The following is a 22,493-nucleotide window of genomic DNA, read 5'->3' as shown; positions in this document are numbered from 1 at the left end:
TATTTTACTTTAGTAGAACATATTCATTTTTCAATGCGTACACCTCTACAGCAGTTTGGAAGCCTCCAAAATTAGCTGTCCAGGCAATTTGCTGTCACCATCGGCATATTTTACTGAATACTTTTCCTTGTTTGTAGATGTTAGAAATATGGTTTTTAAAATGAAAGTAATGAAATGACAAATGACAGAGAGTGTTCAATTTTAGATCTTGACCACTCATGAATTATTATATGTGCACTAAAAAATGAAAATGTTCTGCCATAGGGAAATATCACTTTAAGGACCAATATAAGAAACCATCATGTTTTCATTCTGCTGACGTTAATCACTGTTGGCAAGAATGCAATTCTAATGACAGCACAGTGCCTTAAATACCTTTACTGAGTAAAAAAAGACCTGAATTTAAAACATCAGGTATGGAAATAAATTCCTGCGGAGAAACATTTCCGTCTGAAGTGGTGAACCTTAAAATCCCCTTACCTTCCCCCCTTTACTGTCCTTTATTTTGACAGCTACCTGCTTAGGCGCTGTTGTGTGATAATTCCAACAAAAACAAGACCTTTTACTCAGCTAAATATGTCACTAGAGCTGTCAGCAAGTTATATATACTCTAGCTCTACTTATACTCTGTGTGCATGCGTCAACCACACTGACGCACTCCAAATCTCACCGTCAGTAACAAGGTTGTATGGATATATATCTACATGGCTGGTTAACACAGAAAACCAAACAAAGTTTAGGGCAAGTTTCCCAAACATTTGTACAAAGATCATCTTATGTACAATGCATTAAAGCTCTCAGGAAGCCTGCTGCAGAAGGCTGGAAGTCAATAGAGGAGAGGAATTGTTAGCAAGGTTAGAAAGAGAAGTTCAGTTTAACTACCTCATGATACACCGTCTGGATCAATATACAACTTCTCACTCACTACGCTCCACTCTACAGCTGCAATCATACTGTACGCCATGCTGCTTGAGTGTGGATAGCTATAAAATATTGAATACTGGATGGATATACAGTATGTAGAGTGTTATTTATACTCAGCTGTCAATAGTATGCATTGCACTGTCCCATGAGAGGTCCTGTTGTCCTTCTACCTTGTATCAGTATAGTGCGGAAACGATGAGTCGATTAATCGTTTAGTCGATCGACAGAAAATTAATCGGTTATCATTTTGATAATTGATTAATCGTTTTAGACATTTATCAAGTAAAAATAGCAAACATTTGCTGGTTACAGCTTCATAAATGCTAAGATTTGCTTGCTTTTCTCCATTTCAGATCATTATAAAATGAATACTTTGGTGTTTTTTCGTCTGCTGGTCAGACTAAGTAAGCAATTTTAAGATATCACTTTGGTCTCTGGTGACTTGTGATGGGCATTTGTCATTATTTTTGACATTTTCTAGACTAAATGATTAATCAATTTATCGAAAAAATAATCGCTAGATTAATCGTTAACGAAAATAATTGTTAGTTGCAGCCCTACATCAGTATATATTGTGAAACTGTCGGTATGTCTCTCTTTTTGTCAGTACATCTCTCTACCAACGTTACCAAGACACATTTATTGTTATTGGTGATTTCAATCATTTTGGTTCTCGTTCGACTGAATGGCATTTAGTAAAGTGAAGTAAAGTGAATTTTAACATTGAATTGTCCTGTGTTTGACGGTTCGCAGAATTGTTGCACTCTGACAAACTGATATCCAACAATTTTCTCAAAGTGTGTCTTTTGGAGGACCTGTAAATATGCAGGTCTTTGAAATCAAGGATCAGAACGCTGACAAGCAAATCGCTATCTCTCTATCTATCTCTCTCTCTCTGTTGTTGCTGAGTGAAACCCAGTTGTTACAACCACATGTTCTGTGTTGCACTTTTAGAGGTGCGTTTGATTTTCACTGCGGCTTATCCTGAATAGAGGTAGTTGACACTTATTTGCGTATTAGTAGTTTTTTAGGCTTGAGTTGCACCAATACAGTAGTAAATAAAAGGGGGAAAGGAAGGTAAAAGGACAAGCATTGGAAATAGAAGCAAGTCCACAGGCAAGGCAGAGTGAGAGGGCTGTAGGTTTGGCGGTGGAAGTTTCACATTTACCTTTCTTCCCAAGGACCCAAAGGTGCAGGGAGGGGAAGCGGTGGCCCTTGGTAGGGTGTTGGACCGTATATTACAAGGGGAATCTTTTACTGAGGCTCTCTGAAATATCTGTACGGTGGGTTGTTGTGTGGAACAGTGCGGCAAAGACATGTTATCACATTGATATGGCACATTGCATTCATAAGAAAATTCAGCAACCATATAAACAATTTCCATCTTATTTGGCGACGACTAGAGAGAGACTAATTTATGGTACATCTGGATGCCCAATCATGCGTTTCTAAATTGTAATACCTCTAGCTCAGCGATAATCTTCTCTTCATCGTCCTCATCTTGAATGGCCGATGCTGCGATGACAGGCGGGGTGGAGGCGGGTCGGGGGGTGTCAGAGGGGGTCCGCCTCAACTTCACCAGAGTTTTAGGCATGTCGCCATCCTCTTCCTGCTTTAGGCAAAATAAAGATGTTAAAAGCTCTACACACAGACACAGACCTATAACAGGAAAAGTTCACATTGTATAAACCCCCATGGTAGTTTATCCAAAATCAACCATGCATTACCTTTAAATGTGTATTTTGAGTATCGCAAAGGCCTCATTGACGATTGTTCCTAAATCCCTACTGCTCATACACTCAGTGGCCACTGTATTAGGTACACCTCCCCATTCATGTCAAGAGCTCGCTCTTCTAGACAGTGAGTCATGTGGCTGTGACTCAATATATAAAGCATGCAGACAAGGTCAAGAGTGGGCAAGAGGCGTGACATGAACAACTTTGAATGTGGTATGATCATTGGTGCCAGCTGGGTCAATGTCTATAGTTTTTGATGCAATAAACAAAAAAACATCCAGACAGCAGCAGCCCTGTGGGCAAAACCTTTTTGGCATTTATGGTTAAATAGGTGTATGTTATGATATGAATTAGCTAGCAAAGTGAAGAAGTAATTTTTCACCCTGCTATTTCATTGTGACTATAAATGGATGTTTCTAACAAGATATCACAAAATATCACAAAGCATGCATTGTCTGTAGATGGTTCCAGATGGTTCTAGATGGTTCCAGGAGCATGGCAGTGACTTTAGATTATTCCAATGGAACAGGATTTTTGTAGCATTTTTTTTGTTGCACTGCTGAAAAATCTGCAGGAACTGCCTGGACCAAGATCCCCATGTGGATGGTTTTCCAGCACCTTGTTGAATCCGTGTCTAGAAGATTTCAGGCTGTTCTGAAGACAAAAGTGAGTTCTATGGTACTAAGATGTACCTAATAAATCTATATTGGAGCTTAGGGCAAGTTTCTCCATGGAGAAAGGTCAGGGAGGCTTGAGATTGGATAGAAGCCCGTCCCTGCCTGAGAACTCATAAACCTAAATATTGCCCTTGGCCAGGAGATAATTCACTTTGGTTCAATAGTACGTGTTTCGTTTCCTATGTATGAGACCCTGGTTCCAACGTGGTTTGTTATACATACTAAAGAGCCTGGTATCTTGAGCTGTGGGTCAGGATCCAAAATGGGTCACATCGAGTCCCCATATGAGACCATTAAGACTGTATTCCAAGGTGAGATTTAATATATAATTTATGTTTAGGCATCCCTGATCGACAGTACTGTCTCTCACCTTCAGACTCTTGGTGGTGACAATGACCTCCCCGGTGCGGTTGGTGGTGAGGCCGTGGACCGACGGGAAGCTGCGGCGAGGCGGAGGGGGAGGCGGGGACTTGGAGGGCTTCTCTGTACGGTACCTGGCCACAGTGAGCTCCGCTGTAAACACACAGCAGCAACGATATGGAGTCTTAGTACGGTCATAGCATGGTAAGACCTGGGTCACTCTTGACACAAATAACTCATAAATGGCTGCTGCTCAGTCATAACAAAAACAAAAACAAAACAACAGCATACAGATCAAAAACAGAACTTTGTATTTTATTATTTATTTTATTTACTCGTTTATTTAACAGGGACACATGCATTAAACATTGTTTCATATATAGACTACAAAATAGATGCCATGCATGCAGGTTTCTAGCCAAGGCTAATTTGCAACCCGTGTCCCTGACAAGGCTTTTGGGGTTAAAACAGAAAGTACAGGAACATTAAGATTGGAAATAGTACAGAAACATTAAAATACAATACAGGTAAGAAAAGAGATCAAGATATTAGTAACACATAAAATACAATACATTTAAGAAGAGCTGAAGTATTAAAATATGTGTGTGTCTTTATAGTAACAAAAAATGCACTGCTACAGCATAAGTCCCCTTCAGCCATAACATGAGTCTACCTCATTAGAACTTAAAAAACTGCAACATCATTATCTTGGAAACTTCATAGACAGTAGTGAAAAAAAACAAAAAAAACAACTCACCCGACCCGCGCCGTGAGCCAGCCCCATCCATGCTGTTGAGCTTCTGGGCGGCCATCTGCACCTTGCCGGGCTGCTGGTCCCCGCTGGGCGTGGCGGTGTTGATGGTGGCGGCCGCCGCAGAGCCGGTGGTCCCAGCTGCGGGAGAGGTGGCCGTGGTGGAGGTTATAGGGATGGTGATCTGAGGCTTGGGCGGCACGGCCGGCTTGTTGATGTGCCGGGCAGCGAAGTCCAGGTCCGGGATGGCCTTCATCAGCTCGGCCTGCGTCTCTTCCAGCAAGCGGTTGATGTCCTGGGCGCTGAACTGGGTCAAGCTGGCCCGCTTCTCCTCCCAGTCCCGTTCCGCCGCCTGACATATATACAGATATAGACATATATACTAATGGGCTATAACATGCCACAAACCAGTACAGACAGATACGGGCACAGGCACAGATGCAGAAACACACACAGAATTCAGACACATTCATACATGCACACACTGTGCTTTCTATGGTTAACACAGAGATAAAAGCAATGGCATACCTATTGATGCTGGTGTGTGTGTATAGGATCTCAGGGAGACTTTTAACTACCTTCAGATGCAAGTGCGAATGCATATGGAAATTTTCCATCTGGCTAAAGCTGACATGTTTACACTCAGTGTTGAATAATGCACATTGAGCCTTGGATGATATGTATGAATCTGATCCAAAAATGAAGAAAAAGACATTTAAAATCCCCATGAAATGAACTCCCATTACTTTTACTTCCTGGAAAACAGAGTATCTTTAATGGTGACCTCATGCTGCACTAATAAATATAAGTTTCTAACCAATAAAACAGATTTTTGAACAATCCCGCCCCTCCACACCCCTTCCATCAAATAAAATTGCCTTTCTCTCCCTGACTCATATTCCATTGGTTTAGACTTTTGAATGATCCCTCACTGTATTATGTCCCACCCCAACATCCTGTTTCAACAGGAAATGCATCAAATCAGGGAAGTAAAGATGCCATTTCATGGGGTCTTTAACATGCAACACACACATGTGCACACATACACACACACACACACACACACACACATTATCCAAATCAACAGCTGATTACCAGTCTGACTTCGGCCGACACAGACTTATCCGCAGGACGGCGAGTCGGCAGGTCATCGAGAACCCGATTTCTAAAAGCCATTGAGGGCTGGATGTCCTGCTCCGGGCCTGAGGCGTCCATGTCTCCACCTGACACCGGCATCCAGTTGGCCAGGCCGGCGCTGCTGCTCAGGTCGTTGAGACTGAGGGGAGGACTGTTGAGGATGTCCAGGTCGGAGCTCCGCCCCATGTCCTCGCTTCTCTTCTGAGATTGGCTGGACAGGTCTTCGGGGCCCTTCCACACGCCCTCGGTGACTTGTCTGTACATAAAGGGGGGATACAATACACTACAATACACACAGGAGAGCATGAAGGTCCTGGACGGTGTTAGAGAAGCCATTCTGAAACTGCAGTTTACCAAAGTGCAAACTATTTCACAATGGCAGAAGTTAAATTACGTTCTAACTGCTCTAGAAATAACATAGTTTGTCAAACCAATGACACTTTTACGACAGTACTTTATCTATACTAATTGTAAAACATGATTATATCTGAGTCCAGAATATCATATATACATAATACAAAAAAAACATGACTGTAACGGATTAGATACGATTCATATCGTAATTAAATCTATCGATCCAGCTTTGAGATTGCCTCAGATTTTTCCCTTTTATTTCTAGCCTGACTTATTCTATCCTCTCCACTTATAGTACCGTATTCTTTCAAGCAGACCAGGATTTTTAAAATGGACATCTATTTTTTGTAGTTTTTGCAGTGAGTGTCAATCAGTTGAAGCCTCCAGCTTGTACATCTCAGCACAATGCAAAAGACATTGCATTTCCCATATTCCAAAATGTAACAGCCTGGATTGAATTCTCCCAAATTCCGTTAATTACATTGAAATAGCCAAAACTTTGAACTATACAGTAAGAGTAGACTTACAGTGATTGAACTGTAGAACAGGCTTACAGAAAATCACAATAAAAACTGAAGCACAATTAGGCTACAACAGGTCTAAAAGAGGAGCAAATGATGGTTTATTAAAAAGGCATTATTCAAGATAACTGAGGAGTGGTGAGGAGAGTTTGAGACGGTGTACCTGCGTAGCGTGGTGAGCGCGTCGGTCATGGTGTTGCAGCGCTTCAGCAGGGCGTCCAGCCGGTGAGGCTCCTCCTTCAGGAACTTAACGGCCTCCACCTCCACCCTCAGCACCACTCGCATCTTACTCTGCAGGCTGGGGAATTGGTCTGGATGAGAGGGAGAGATTGGAGAGACGTGTGTGTGTGTGAGGGAGGTGTTATCGAGGAAGGGAGACAGAAAAAAAGCATCGAGATCAAGGGAGGAAAGAGGCAGAGTGAGAGGGGGAGAGAAAAAAGGCAGACAGGGGAAGAGAGAAAGTGGCATGTCAAGGGGATGCGTTGGGATGATGACATATGGAAGAATGAAGGTGGGGAGCGAGGGAGGTAAGGAGGAAGGCAGGGGAGATTATGGTAGAAAAGACATAAAGGGAAGATAGGATGATGTTACTGTCACGGCTCTTTGAAGACACTGGATTTTCCTGTCATACCAAGAAAGCTTGGATTTGGTAAAGGTAGGTCAAATGAGAGGGGAGGGCATGCTGGATGTGGGGAGCAGCAGAAACATAAAAGAATAACATAAATAAAGAGAGTGTGTGTGTCTGTATCTGATGTGTGCATGCACATTGTTGCTTTTTAGACACACTTTGTGCATTTATGCAGGAGAGAGAAATTCAAAGCCACCATTTAAAATCAATAAGACTGGGATGAACTTGTTGTTTGTAAAACACGCAGTAAACGTCTCTTTTGTGTGTGTGCACATCGTCACGTCCCCCGCTGGGTCCCAGTGTATTCTCTGCCCCCCCGCCATTCCCCCACATTGTGAAACAACCTTGATGATTCTTGTGTGACAGCGCCATGCCACGCACCTCCATTTCTAGACGATGCCCTGCTGTACACTTAATTATACAATAGTCACCCCTGAAAACTGCCTGGTCACCGCTAAAATACTGAATAACAGCATAATGTCGCATTTGTCGGCTCGTAGGTGGACATGCAAGCCAGGAGTGGTCAGTCTACGCAATATTATAATGAGCTCTCCTAGGGTCTACCAACATGCTTGTAAATATTCATGTTTAAGAGTGGAGGTATACAGGTCAAAGCGGCAGGACAAAAGGCTAAACTGAAACTTCATGAATATCAATTTATGAACAGAAAACCCATAAATATTCATCTGTGACTTTCCGTAGCATAACTTCGGCACACAGCATTTTAGCACTCCTGAACTGTGACCCGTCCCCACCGCAGAGACGGAAACTAACAGCTGTAGTTACTGTACTTCAGTAGGTTTTAAGAGTAACACATTTTTAAAAGTTTGTCAGCTTACTTCTGCTTGAATAATTTAAGTAATTTCAGTAAGTATTTACACCTACTTTGATATCTGAGTTGATATCTGTAATAACAATAAAGCATACTGACATTATACCTTTATTGATGTGAGCTTAAATAAAATCAACCCCAAACACTAGGCTGATAATATATCAACTACAAAAATCAACTGGCAAAGACAACGCCAAAATGAATAATCCATTACTTTGGGGAAGGTACTTGAGTATTTTTAGTAAGCTACTAATTTACTGTTACTTTGTACAAATCTGAGAAATTCTGGTGTACTCTGCCAACAACATCATTCCAATTTAATGTTCAGTCAGGTATTACAGAAGATATTAGCATTCAGCTTTATCTAAAGGAATCTGCAGATGCTGTCACTAATATTGTTATTTTGTGGAGCTTACAGTGCCATGGGAGGATGCGGTAGATCAAGCATATGAAAGGAAAGTGCTGAGGCATACTGAGCAGACAGCAGAGGGGGAGCAGCAGGGTTGGAAAGCTACAGTTGGATGCTGAGCATTTGAAGCAAAGTCGTCTTAAAAACAACTACTAGGTGAATTAGGCATTCGTGACAATTGAAGCTTAAAGCAGGCAGTAAAGGCGATGTTCGAGGCAGCGGTGGGAGCTGGTGATTGGCTGTGGCGGAGGAGAAAGCATACTGACTGGGGCTCAGACTCACTAAAGTAAACACCCTCGACTGTTACAGGGTATGGACACAAGGAAGCACACACACAAACAAAACCGAAGAGACACAGCCATCACACTGCATCTCTGCACACACAGGAGGTAAACAGGAGGAGCGCTTACTCTTGAGCTCGGTGAGCGTCTCTCCCAGCATCCTCAGCTCCTTGCTCTTCTGCTCCACGTCCTGCTCGGTCACCAGGCCGTGGTTGACCGATGAGTTCCTCTGCAGCTCCTCCACGGACTTCTCCAGGTCACTGGGGAAGACCAGGTCACAGATTCATGTCGCCGGACTGGACACTAAACCTGGTAAATGACGTTAGATCTATCGCCTAGCTTACTGCTACCACAACTCAGCCAGCGGATGTTCTTGTTTAAATCCCTGCCTTGTTTGTACGATGCCACAGGAACCCCATCGGTCAAATCCATTTGATTTTCAGCGGAGGCCAAGCCCTCTTGTTAAGTGTGTTTTTAAGTACTAACTGCAAACAGAATCTGTGTCAAAACAATTATTCTTGTTGAGAAAGAATAGGGTAGCTAGAATTTAAGAATTAAAGGTAGTGTTTATAGCAGAAAAAAACTAATCGTAATATGGTCAGCCAGAATTGAAAAGACACTTTTGGCAAGGTTTGCATGATCATTAGAATTAGGCCCACAACTAAAAAATTGACCTTAAACTTCACAATAACATTAGAGACCATGTGGTTTCAGATCAGTACTCCTATGCTAATGTCCTTTCTAAGTATGGACTCCTAATTGCCACTACAAGCACAACTCATTTATCTAACTATTCCTCTAGAGCTGCAGTCATTCTGCATACCATGCTGTTTGAATGCACATGGTGACAGAACTCTAAATATATATTTGTAGAATATGTATAGCCTATTGTTCCTGTACTCGGTTTGTCAGTATGAACTGTGAAACAATACATTGTCAATATGCCTCTGCACCGATGCGACCAAGATAAATTCCTCTACATTTATTGTGCTTGTGCAAATAAAGTGATTCTGTCCTGAACTCACTGCAGCTGCTGGATGAGCAGCTCCTCCTGGTTGAGGTACTTGAGTCTCTCTTCCTCCACCAGGAGGCGCTGTCTCTGGAGAGGGTCCTCCTGGGTGCGCATGGCGTCCAGCATCATGAGGCTCAGCTCGGACTCCGTCTGCCTCAGCAGGGACAGGACTGAGTCCTGGTTCTCCAGCTGGGAGACACACACACACACACACACACACAAATGACACAAATATACGCATGCATTCATTCATTGATTCACACACACACACACAAACTAAGCAGTATTATGTTTCAGACCCACGCGCATACACACCTGCATGTTGCGCAGCTGAGAGAGCTGTTTGCGCAGCGCGTTGGTGTTCTGCTGCAGGCCTTGTAGGTGGAGCTGCATCTGCAGACGGGACACTGTGACTGGCTGGCTGGCTCCGGAGGGCGGGGGCGGCATCAGGGCCAAGGGAGCCGATGGTGTCAGAGCTGCCCGTCAGAAAGCAGGATTTCAATTCAGTGACCCTCCTCTTAGCTTTGTTTTGCGTTCCTTTATAGCACACTGGAACTGATAGAAGTTGTCCCAAAACACTGATAGAGGATCTGAAGTTTGTTTTGATGAAATGAATAAGGGAATACTTGTCTATGTGGCGTATCTATGACTATCAGCAAAAAAAGTTAAAAAGAAAAAAAGAAGAATAGAGTGCAGAGCAAGACAGAAGCGCTGAAATGGGATGGGCCAGTAGTTAGCAACCAGAATGTCCACCCTGGAGACATTAATAATAATAATAATAATAATAATAATCAGGACATTACCTGCCACACATGTTTTCTATCTTGCAATGCACTCTCTTTAGCTTTAATGGGAGTGGTCCTTCAAAATATTGATTGCTCTAGGTTACAAAGATTTGGCTTCAGCAATCCAGGACAAGTTCTATCTGTAGGTCAGGGAAGGGACTACAGTGTTACACACAGATTTAACATGATAAACAGCATGGGAAGGCTTCGGGGACAAACAGGGCCAGCAGTCACAATAGTATTTCCACTAAATCCAGGTTTCTCACTGCAGAGAGTCCCCAGAGAGCCTGAAAGTATGGGTGTTTCTGAAATAGGAATAACATCAGATATCCATTGAAATGACAATGAATGCGATGCTCTGCGACAGTAATTAGGGTGTTGAGTCACACGCATCATGCGGCACAAGACAAAGGGACAGTAATTAGAAGACAGCCAATCAATAACAGATAGTGGTTTTCTGGGTTGCATTTCAAGTCTACTTCTTTCATCCATGATAAAATCCTGCCTCCAGACTCCAGACTGTGAAGACGTAGCACTCCTGCATCACAGAAAGTCGTTATCCTCAGCTGATTGAATGCCACCAGTTGGGCTAACACGCTCGCTGAAAGTAGTATCTCGTTTTGGTGGAATGTTTTCACGTTTCAGTGCAGAAACCTCCACAGACGTAAGGGAGCAGTCAACTTCCAACTTTAGCTGCCCCCGAGGATCCACTGTCACCACCAGCATTCAGGATTTTTTCCCCCCTCCAATATTAAATAATACATGTTATAATGTTATACCTGGATCTACATTTCCTTGTTTGTTGGAAGTATGATTTTTAACTGCAGGTGTTCAAAATGATAATAAACTGGTGCTGAGAGTGGGTTGTCAAGAGCAGCCCTTTATGGTGGCTGACATTCACTTCCCAAGAGGTATGTGCACTAAAAAATGTAAATGTTCTACCAAAGTGAAATATGACTTTACATAAAATGTCACACCAGAATCTCAACATTTTCAGATGTGTCTACCCTACTAATGTCCCGCATACTGCACCGAGCAGCACTCACTTCACCTCACAAATAGCAGAACAAGTCAATAATTTAATTCTGTAGTGAAGGCAGACTATCCTTTAAAAAGGGGGGGATTAAAAGAACAAGGTAAGAGAGAGGTGAAGTGAAACTGAGAGGGTCCAACTGATATCCTAGAAACTCTGAACATGAGAGTGGGAGCTACTGTAGGGGATCTGACCATAGCTAATTCAAGACTGTGCTTTGGCAGGGTGTGTGACGAGCGCAGTGGGCAGCGCCTCCGAAACCCTGCAGTCGTCCTTAGCCAAAAATGTCTTTCTGCTGCCTCACCAGTTCTGATGAATAAGTGGAATGTCCTGATTTCAGCTGCAAGCACAAAGACTGTTCACAGATAACAGTGTGAGTCAATGCAACTGTGACTGGTTGGGGGAAAATATGCAGTTTCATCATTCTGACAGACAGACAAGTGTCTGATAGATCTAAAGATACGAGTGTGAAGCACTGCAGTTTTAGCTTTCAGAGTTGGAGGAAATCTGTGAAGCTTAACTGATATTTAGGAGGAATACAAATTTATCTTCAACAAAAACTCTCCGCAAGAGAAAATATGACACTTAAGCTTTGCAACAGACCCAAAATATTCAATCCAAGTCTATCATATAAAATGAAATCAATGTTTCCAATGTTTATACACAATCAGATAACAAGGGAATGTTAATTCCACCATAACTAAGTCACCACATCTCTTCCACTTGGCTCCTTAACACCGAGGGTAAAAAAAACAAATAAATTGTGTTTTTATTCACCAACAACATGTTCAGCCTTTCTCTAACTCTTGGATGTTTGAATGGAACAACTCTGGCTTCTACCAACACCTCACTCTGATCAATCCACGCAGAACAAAGACAATAAAAGAAGATGAAAACTTGACGAAACAGCATTTCGTTGTTTGAGATTGAATGAAACTCAGATGGTTTCCAACTCAAAAGATTGGAAAACAGGGGGAATTGAAGGACGCCAACTAGGAGGGAGATAAGTCCTTCGGGGAGACACACACAGAGGGGTAGACGGGGGAACAGGTACCAGAGACTTCAGGAACACATAGCTACCTTTCTTTTTTTTAGATCGTCCAGCTAAAACAAGAAGCATGGGCAGCGGTTACACAGCAGCAAAAGCTGACACATACCGTATGCAGAAGCTTGCAGAGTGAGGCACATTGATCACACATTGCATGAGGCACTTTAAGAATTATGCAAAAAAAAAAGAAATAGCAGCACTGTGAGAAGGAGTGCTAATTTATGTGGCTATCAAACAGACAGCAGTGGGAAGCAGTGACAGCCAGTGATAGGAAAGAGTTTTTCTTTTTCTTTTTTTATTTCCCAGCGAGCACTTACTGTCAGTTCCTGAGCAGTCACTGGCCGACTCAATCTTCTCCCTATAAGAGACAGTGTTAAAGTACTTAGAGCCAGAACACACTATCTGCTTAGCTGCTGGAAGGCTATTGATGTATGGTGTAGACATGCTGTTTTGCTGCTGTATATTTACTTTCCTGAGTGTGTGTGTTTGGGCGTGTATGTCTGTGTGTGGAGTGTGTTTTGCAAGTATGTGATTATGCATGCCCGAATCGGAATATTTTTCTGTGTGTACATGTGCGTGTCTATCTTTGTGCGTGTGTGTGTGTGTGCATGTGTGTGTCTTACGGGCTGTCTGCGTCGGGCCCCCTGCTCAGAACACTCTGCAGCAGACCTGTCAGGCTGGCTATCTGCTTCTCCATAGCTTCCATGCGCTCCCTGGACACACACACCAAAAGATATGTAGCATTCTATAAATAACAGCTAGACACAAATTACACATAATGCACATGTTGTTAGGAAAGCTATAATTTCTCCAGTGTTTGCCCTACATTTTTTGCCCCAGTTATGGGTGGAAGTAAGTATGGTATTGGTTCAACATCCATCCATGTTTCAGTCCTAGATTTGGTTTAGTGTGCCGGTTGTATTGATAAAACTGTTCATTAATATTATATTCTTTTTATGACAAAAGCATTAATTCTTAACATTGGTTGCACAGTACTGTGTGTATTTTTAGAGGAAAATCAGGCTAAATTACAGTGAGTTACTCTCAATTTCATATTGCTTTTAGTAGCGGTGATAAATTTCGAGCTGTGGTAGCCAGCTACTGCTCAATGAATAGAGAGGAATAGCGGGTGTTTGCATACATATAGTAATTATAGTACAATGGGTACAGCATGCATAACACAGTCATACTCAGATTATATGTACAATAGCATACATGCAGAAACAACAGGGAAACAAATCCATGTGGGCCAGGCTGTCCTACCTGGTCTCGGTCTCATTCCCCAGCAGAGGTGAGCCAAAGCCTCCGGCCCCCCCTCCCTCCCCTCCAGGCCCGGCCATCAGACAGAGCTGCTCTGAGGCCAGACTCAGCCCTGAGCCCTGGCCCCTGGCTTTGGGACTGTCCCCAAACACAGAGGAGGTCACAGAGTCCCTCCGCAGACTCTGCCTCCCGGGGGATCCCCGGCTGGGCATGGTGCCCGCGTAGGAATCCCTCATGTCGGGCATCTTCTGCGGGGACGAGGGCGGCGGCACCCGGAACCCCATGGCCAGCATGGACGCGGCATAGGCGTCATTATACAGCGGTCCTCCTGGCCTGTAGAGAGCGCCACTTTCCATCAGCTCTCCTTGTAGGGCGGCTGCTGAATAGGAAGTGAGGGAACGCACCGATCCAGCGCCTCCTCCTCCTCCCCCTCCTCCACGGCGGTACAGGGAGCCGTAGGGATCCGCTCTGGCCGGGAGAGGGGAGTGAGGGCCTCCCGCCAGGCTCAGCCGGCTGGTGTCCGGCCCCAGGGAGTAGGGGTCAGCGTAGATCCCCCCTCCGCCGCGATCGTCCCCCCGCAGCAGCACCATGCTCCTGGACCCGCCCACTTCCTCGTCGGGCTTCACATCCCTGCGCTCCAGGATGGCGCTGGGGGAGGCGCAGAAGGCCGGCTGGGCGTGATGGGGCTGGTGAAGCTGCTGGGGGTGGTGGGGAGAGGAGTGGTGGGAGTGGGGGTGGGGGTGGGGCAAGGAATGGGTGTGGTGAGGGGGCCCGGCGTAGGAGGACGGCCGGCCACCGCTGTAGAGGAGGCGGGCGCGGGACGGCGAACCTTGGGGAGGCGAGGCAGAGGAGGTGGAGTGCTGGGAGGAGACGGGTGGGTTGCTGAGGCGGCGGTTGGGCGGGGAGTCCTGAGGGGCGTACACCATCTCCCTCTGTCATTAATGAAAGAACAACAGAGATGTAACAAGTGTAGAAATCCTACATTTTGCATGCAGGGTCATGCCGAATTTACCAGAACACCCTACTGATTAGTAATAAAGTCTCAAATTATATTTTCCGATGTGTGTTTTTTGCCAATAAGCAAGGCAAAAACAAATTCCCAATTTTTTTGAATGGATTAGCCTTGGCCCGCTCCTGTGTTTTTGAATGCAGAAATCTTCGCAGCACATGCGCCACGGCTGCTCACTTGTTTCACTCAGTACCATTCAGGACCCTCTGCTGATATTTACTAGTCATATTATGCTTAAGTAAAGCAGTAATATTACACATTTAACCTTTAACTGCTTCAGTATTATTGCAGGGTTGATAGTAGATCCTTGATGGGGACTTTTATAATGGCTACCACTGTAGAAAGGAGCTCTAAATTGCACCCTAAACTGCATTTTGAGTTGGAGTTGATAGTTTATTGAGTGGCTGAGCATGAACAGATTATCTTCAGGCGTCTATACCAAATATAATGAAGAACGGAGAGCAGCAGACTGCGGTGGAACTGAAAGCGTTGCATTGGAGGGTACCAGCCAAGACTAACAGATACAACAAGGGGACACAAAAGAAGACAAGACTGTAATTGCATATGACGCACACAGCTATCTCCTGGAGACGATGCAAATTGAAAAACCAATATTTCCACATAATAACCCTTAGGCTTCTTTCAATAGCACCCTGCGGACACCCTCACAGCAGACTAATGACTCTAGTGCCATCATCTTCCATCTTGTTTCTTAGCAACAGCCTCATATCAACGACAGTATCCTATAGCATGTCGAAGAGATACAGACATTTCATTCCACCTCCAAGGCCCCCTGAAGTTAGCAGACGTCCATCACAGGTAAACTCACAACAGGATCTTCCCCTGGCATTGTTCTGCGCCGGCCTTTCTCAAGCTGCGGAAAATCTACCAATCAATCTCATCCTGAACCATACTCTGTCCTCCAGTCCCATGCCTGGGTGGAACTCTGCAGTCCTGGTCATGCTTTTGCGATCTGTAATCAGGGAATAATCTCAACTCTGCTGGCTAGGGTTCAACATTTGTGCACACACACACACACACACACACACACATCCCAGTCACTCACCTTGGTAATGGAAGAAGCAGCCAGTGTATCTTACACACATAAAACTCAAGGTAAGCCTGCTGGTTCGATAAGGCTGTAAAACGCTAGGGAGATTTCTGAGCTGTGCACAAGCTCAGGATGGCAACGGAGTCCAGGGGGGGAGAAGGAACAGTTGACCTCCAAAACATACCGGGCAGCTGCAAATCATGCATGCAGGCAGGCAGGAAGGCACACACACACACACACACATACATACACGGGCATGCAAACGGAGGCTCAGGGTTTTTGATTGACAAGAACAAAAGTGGCAGATGTGTCAAAACTGCCCTGCGATGGACAGCACTCGTTTCCTTTCCACTCCTTTAGATTCACTCTCCATTTTCTTCACAGTGAGCACTACCGTCCCTTTTTATATATCGCCATAAGTTCATTGCGCTCCAGTTTATAATTTAGTTTATTCTATAAAAGCAGTATTCTCTAACACTTTAAATTACTGCTCTCTAATTGCCATAATCACGGTGTAATTAGACAGTAACAAAATTCAAGTTGTACAGAAAATATTAACACTGCAAAATAAAATGATATTGGGCACTGTTTCTCTATCTGTTGGCAGTGGTTTATTTTTCTCCAGCTGTAACCAAATCCATAAAGCATTAGCAAATACTAATCATGGTAATCATTCTGCTGCCGTGCTTGTTTTGCCAGCAGCTCATTGATGATTCAAGATAAATTATCTTGTGGCTCATCAACATGACCACAACTGCTGTGCCTAAGGGATACTACAGGTGCTGCGAATACTACTACTACAACTACTACTACTAATACTAGTATTAATAGTGATCAAAAGTAAAGGAAGAACAATATCTTCTTCTTAAAGGTCCCATATTCTACACTTTCCAGTGTTTTATTTTATGTCTTGAGGTCCATTCAAAGCTGTCTGTGTGGTGTCATGTACCAAAAACACGCTCAATCCATTTTACATGTTCATTTTCCAGCATCTCTCTGAGCCTTGCCAAGAACAGGCTGTTTCTGTTGCTGTGTCTTTAAGGCTCATTGATATTAACGACCCCTCTGTTCTGATTGGCTAACCATTTCAAGAGTGAAATATGAGACGCCATAGCCCGGCAGTGACAGGCAAGGAAAACTCTCCGGTAATAAACAATGACAACCGCTCAACCGCTTTGACAAAATACTTTATTAGTCTATTATTTCTTTCCTTTGTGACGCCACAAAGTTACGGAAGTCCAAACGACTCGTTTAGAGGCTCGGTTTTCTAATTTGGATTGTGTGGATTTAGTTGGCTGTGCGTTTTGATACTTTCACTGTTTAGATAGCACATCCAAATCCTCTATAATCAAAGAGGCAAGGGAAATCCCATTTTACACAATATGGGACCTTTAAAACAAAGTCACAGTAAAAACTATTAGACAACCTACTCATCTCAAAACCTACACCTGCATGCAATGGTCATCACTACCACCACAGCTACAACTACTGCTACAACCACCACCACTATTAGTACTAGTAATAGTACTGCTATTACTAGTAATACGGTTACTACAATGCACATCCATGACACGTCTGCATCCATGACCCAGTCCTCAGCTGAACTGGGCCACAGTCCACCATCTAGGAATAGTGTTTATGCTATTTCGCAATCTGTCAGCATCCAGCCCAGTCAGCACTGCTGATCCAAAGGATTGGCAGTGGTTCAAGAGCGGCACCAGTGGTGCTGGTGTAAGGTCACATAACTCATTCACGCCCACTTGTTTAATGGAGAGGGGCTGAGCCTAATCTATGCTTGGACACATTATGTAATGCATACTAGTCAAGTATCAATGTTATGCCAGTGGGAGGTGGATGGTGGTGTGGGTGTAAATAAATAATCATTTCAAAGGGGATTGCCGTTGAACTTAAACTTCAAAATGTATTATTCTTGGGATTATTTGTAAAAGTTCACTCCTATCTCCCACAGGCAGAAAAACAAAACAAAAGATTAGTGGGTGTGTCCCACCCACTAATCTATTACCATAAACCAAAGTCTACAGCTCAATTGGTAAAGAATGAAAAGGTGACTGTGAATGTAGCGGGATAATTTTTTTGGCATCAGTTCATCTGGCTCAGAACTGATAGCACTACTATAGGCTAATAAAAAGCTAATTTGGATGAAAAGTTCATACAAATATTGGCAGTGATTCTCAACCTTTTTCATATCAAGGACCGCTAATTTAGTCCACATTAGAGCTATGGACACCCATTTGATGAGATTTTCTTCTCTCTGACCCAAATCTGAGAATATTTTTACTGTTAGATATGATTTTGTCCAGAATCCCATGACTATCTGTATTGTAGGCAGAGAGATAACAGTGAAGCTATCAATTCATCAATTTGCTTGGGACCCCCTGGAACCCCCTGGAACCCCCTCAAGGACCACTGGTGGTCCCCAGACCCCACATTGAGAACCACTGGTCGGTGGCGTATGTCTAGGCCAAGCATCGATATGACATCACAGGCTAGAGTCTTCGATTTCTATCTTTGGGTTCAATAGGTTCACTTTCATAAAGCAGTGATTGGACTTTCCTGCGGCATATATAAATGATAAATGTAAGATGTAAATTCTTAAAATTTGTGGTATTGAGTGGTACAGGAAAACATATCTGTGTTCTTGCACTCTCACAAAGATGCAGGGATAGAATGACATATGACATACACGCACACGCACAAACATGTAGACGCATTCACACACACACACGTACATACCCGGAGGTCTCCGTTAGCCAGGTGTGGGTTGTGGTGTCCAGGATAGGTGCCATAGATGGGCTCCTTGCAGTAAATCTTTATTACGCAGCGGTCCTGAACATCCCGCGGGTCCTCCAGCTCATAGAAGACATTACGCGTCTCATCTTTGATCAGCAGAGCCGTGCTGGGACACCTGAACATCAATAGTCATTAAAAAAAATGAAGAATAAAACACTGATAAATTGTCTACGCAAAGACTATTTCAACACCTATTACCCTCTAATAGCAAGTGATGTATATTCATTTGCAGGTATATTGGAAGATCTTTAACTGCATGAGGTGCCGATAATGAGTGAATCAACTGGACTCAGACTGTTATTGAGCTCTCAAGAAATTTAATATTCAGCGAATGGAGTTGAGAGCGTCCTCAAGTGAGTGTCCGTCTCTTCACTTTGCTTGTATGCTCACTGTGGCTGGATTGCGTCCAGATTTTGTAGAATTCCAATCACACTGCCAGCCTCACCACTACTTCCATGTGTGGTGTTGAAGATCCGATAGCATTGTGAACAAAATCCGATTTATTACATCCAGACCTGTCGCTTTCTATCACATCCTGGTGTGATCGAATGATAAAACTTTGAAATACATTAAAATGAAAAGTGTAACTGTAGCCCTAGAGAGTTCAAAAACGATCTCGAACATATGGACAATTCAATACACATTTCAATAATGTCTATAGTCCTTATATCACATTTTTGAGAATTACGCATACTTCTTCTTCAAGTGCAGTTAAACCCTTCAAGAGAAAACAGTACATGCTTTCAGTTAGAGTCAGAGACAGCACTTGGATGTAGCGCCAGTCTACCTGAGCATGGCCATGGTGAGCCTCTGGGGGAACATGTGCACTATGAGGGCCCTCAGAGTCTCCAGGCTGGTCAGCTCATGGGTCAGGTGCACCCTCCGTGTCTCCTCCCCGAGCTGGAGGAACAAGATGCCTGGATTTATGGATGGGGAGGAGGGAAGAGGGAGATCCAAGATGGTTGAAGGGGGGTTGAGGGAGAGGATGATGGTAGAGATTGGAAATTGGTTGAGGAAAAGAGGGAAAACCAGAGTGAGGAAAGTGAAGGAATGGGAGAAAGGAGGAGAAAAGATTGAAATTAAGAAAGCATGGGAGAGGCATCGAAGCAGTTGAACCATTGTTCAAACACGCATTCGCACATAGTTGGGAAATTGGGAGGGAATGAAAGAGAGGGAGAGAGAGGCAGTCATTCCACTTGTCAATTCACACACACACACACACACACACGCATCTATAATGTGTTTTCCTTTATAAACATCGCATGGAGGATTGAGAGGATGTTATATCCATAATTGCAATGGACTTTGCCAAATTAATTTTCAACAATTATACCATTTCAAAACAGGAACTCATACAATTGCTGTAGCAGTTTAATAAACCGAGCATTTAGCATTCCTCTCCATTCTCGATAAATATCCAGTCAATAGAGATTGAGAATGATAGTGATCGTCGGCGTAAGTGGAGAACAATACATGGAGGGCGGGAGCATACCCACGTCCCTGGGCTCTCTTAGTGAATGCAAATTAAATCAATTTTCTGTTTCAAATATGTCTTGTCCCCAGTGACGGTGTGGTGGTTAAGAACATTAATCAAAATAGCACCATGCACACGCAACGCGCACATCTCAAAAAGTCATTCCAGACAGGTGCTGGACAGAGTGAAACCCAGAATATAAGAACAAACAAGTCCGCACACTGACAGCTCCCATTTCAGTGCTTTGAAACAGGAGCTGTCAGTGTGCGGACTTGTTTCTTCTTATATGTAGAGGTTAAAACCCCAATATCCAGACCCACATGTGCTCCTGCTGGCCTACTGTCTCAATAAAGCAAAAATGTGAGATGAGTGGATTGTTACAAGTTTTAATCTATTATGAGGATGTAAGCAAACTTAAAGGAAAGTGTGCCATTATGGTCAGAATCTCAAAGTTTCTTGTAGGGTAACTCTTCGGTGAAACCAATAATGTTTCTAAGGTAAAACTATCACTCTCCACTGCTCCTTAATTAATACAGAACACATCTAAAGTCTCATGAGAGTGCACATCATTATCACCAACATTATATTAGCTAGAAGCTGCAATGGCTGGAATTGTGGAAATACAACAAACATCAACAAAAAATAAACATTTGCTTAGTGTCACTATAAATGTATGGAGTAGCCCAATTAATTTTGAGCTATGTGAGAGTTGTATTCCTTTTACACTTTTACAAGAAAATCCAACTTGGCAAAAAACCTTGTGGATCCAGAAGCTGATCATTCTGCATCCCAAACTGCTCAAAGCCCAATGCAGTGCACATGCAAATGAGCGTTCCCCATCATTAGTGCACTAGATTGGTCACAGAAAAGCTGGAGTGTGTGACAACTTAATGCCTGCAAGTATCGGTTTCCTGAAATTCACCTGTCACACTTAAGAGCAGGGCGGTTTGGACCAAAATTTCTCCTGAGAAACAGCAGTCTCAGAACATTTTGTGAAATGAGCACAAATTACAAACGCAGATTACATGTTACGGACACAAAATATGTGAAGTTTACAATCCTCCGCCACAAATTATGTTGCACGAGCATGAACTGTACACACCATTTTCACCTGTGTAATTTTCACCATTTTCACCTATCACATGAATAGGTTAGCTAACAATTTAAGTTTAGTCAAGAAAAAAACATTCATAGTAGGAATCTTCTTGGTATGAATTGGGACTTGAACCTGGGTCACTAGAGCTGAATGTAGATACTGTATATGTACCTATCCACCACCCTGACCACAACACCCTTACTTTCCACCGCACTATTTCAGTGTCAAACTAACGCCTGTTTGTAGTCATGTCCCCTTCATGTAATCCTTTTGTGGTGGGAAAACGTATTTCTCCCACTTTTGTGCGTGGAGGACGTATTCACGTTTTAAGACTTCATGCTCATTTCACAAAATTTCGGGAGAACAGGCTCAAAACTTCACTAGCTTAACCTTGTGGGGGGTTAAAAGATTTTTGGTAGACTCATTTCCACTGTAACTGGTGTAACAGATGGACCCATATGGTATCTTTCAATGAAGGCCAAAAGTTGCAGTGTGGCACATGATATAGGCTATGTTCTTAAAGGGGATGGGCTGACCTGGCGCCCGCAGCTTGGCCTGGCTGGAGGAGCGGGCCAGAGGCAGGCTCTGGCGAAGCCGGTTCATCCGGTTAAAGCCGATGGGGACATCGGCCTCCGACATGGTCTCCAGACTTTCAGCTGACGCAAAGGAAACCCTGCTGGCCTGGTCGGCTAGAGCCGGCTGTGTTGGGCTGGGTCGCGTCACCCGCGGTGTTCGGGCCTGCGAGACACAAGACAGATGCAAGAAGTTGACAAAGAGACACACACAGGTACAGTAACAGACAAAGAAAGAAAGAGAACAGATGACGAAGAGAGAACAATTATTTCTGCCGTGATGACAATGCAATAATCAATGACTTGACACCAAAAAAGGTAGCACACCAACAATAACAGACAATGGCCTGGGGAAATCAATGCAGAGAAACAAAGTAGCAACTGAAAAATAAAGCTTTTAGTACACAGGCACAGACAAAACAAACAGTTTACCTCAGACAAAACAGCCTTAGTATCTCGCTCTAACAACAGAATCACAACAGAAAGGAAGCAGAATCCCAAGACAAAATTAGACTTCCACAGACAGAACACAGCCAGCCAGACTAAACAAACCAGTACGAACCAGACTAAACACCAGAGTCACCCAGCAATTGCCCTCAGAATAGTCCACCTGCATTAATCATGACGGACAAAAACCACAAAAGCTGTTGCCAGCCGCAAGTCTGTTCAATTAAATTTTCAAAAGAGGAGAACAGAGGGTGTAAAAAGGGTGAAAAGAAAGCACTTTCTTGG

The 22,493-nt window shown here is 43.6% G+C and overlaps 1 protein-coding gene across 1 annotated transcript in view; it reads right to left on the bottom strand.

Moving 5' to 3' along the window:
- srcin1b (SRC kinase signaling inhibitor 1b) overlaps positions 1-22,493 on the bottom strand; it is a 67,904-nt gene that overhangs the window by 5,261 nt on the left and 40,150 nt on the right. The window contains exons 4-18 of the mRNA XM_071899185.2: positions 21,726-21,927; positions 19,407-19,536; positions 18,563-18,734; positions 13,752-14,680; positions 13,112-13,201; positions 12,806-12,846; positions 12,521-12,544; positions 9,938-10,098; positions 9,636-9,811; positions 8,740-8,870; positions 6,624-6,771; positions 5,544-5,841; positions 4,455-4,800; positions 3,708-3,850; positions 2,387-2,536 (exon numbers count right to left, since the gene is read on the bottom strand). Of these exons, the coding sequence (XP_071755286.2) occupies positions 2,387-2,536; positions 3,708-3,850; positions 4,455-4,800; positions 5,544-5,841; positions 6,624-6,771; positions 8,740-8,870; positions 9,636-9,811; positions 9,938-10,098; positions 12,521-12,544; positions 12,806-12,846; positions 13,112-13,201; positions 13,752-14,680; positions 18,563-18,734; positions 19,407-19,536; positions 21,726-21,927 (3,141 nt within the window). The remainder of the gene's footprint in view (positions 1-2,386; positions 2,537-3,707; positions 3,851-4,454; positions 4,801-5,543; positions 5,842-6,623; positions 6,772-8,739; positions 8,871-9,635; positions 9,812-9,937; positions 10,099-12,520; positions 12,545-12,805; positions 12,847-13,111; positions 13,202-13,751; positions 14,681-18,562; positions 18,735-19,406; positions 19,537-21,725; positions 21,928-22,493) is intronic.

This window comes from Centroberyx gerrardi, chromosome 20 (assembly GCF_048128805.1).
Source record: "Centroberyx gerrardi isolate f3 chromosome 20, fCenGer3.hap1.cur.20231027, whole genome shotgun sequence".
NCBI lineage: Eukaryota > Metazoa > Chordata > Actinopteri > Beryciformes > Berycidae > Centroberyx > Centroberyx gerrardi.
The sequence above is the reverse complement of the archived record's forward strand: the minus strand, read 5'-3'. Positions and strand labels throughout refer to the sequence as shown.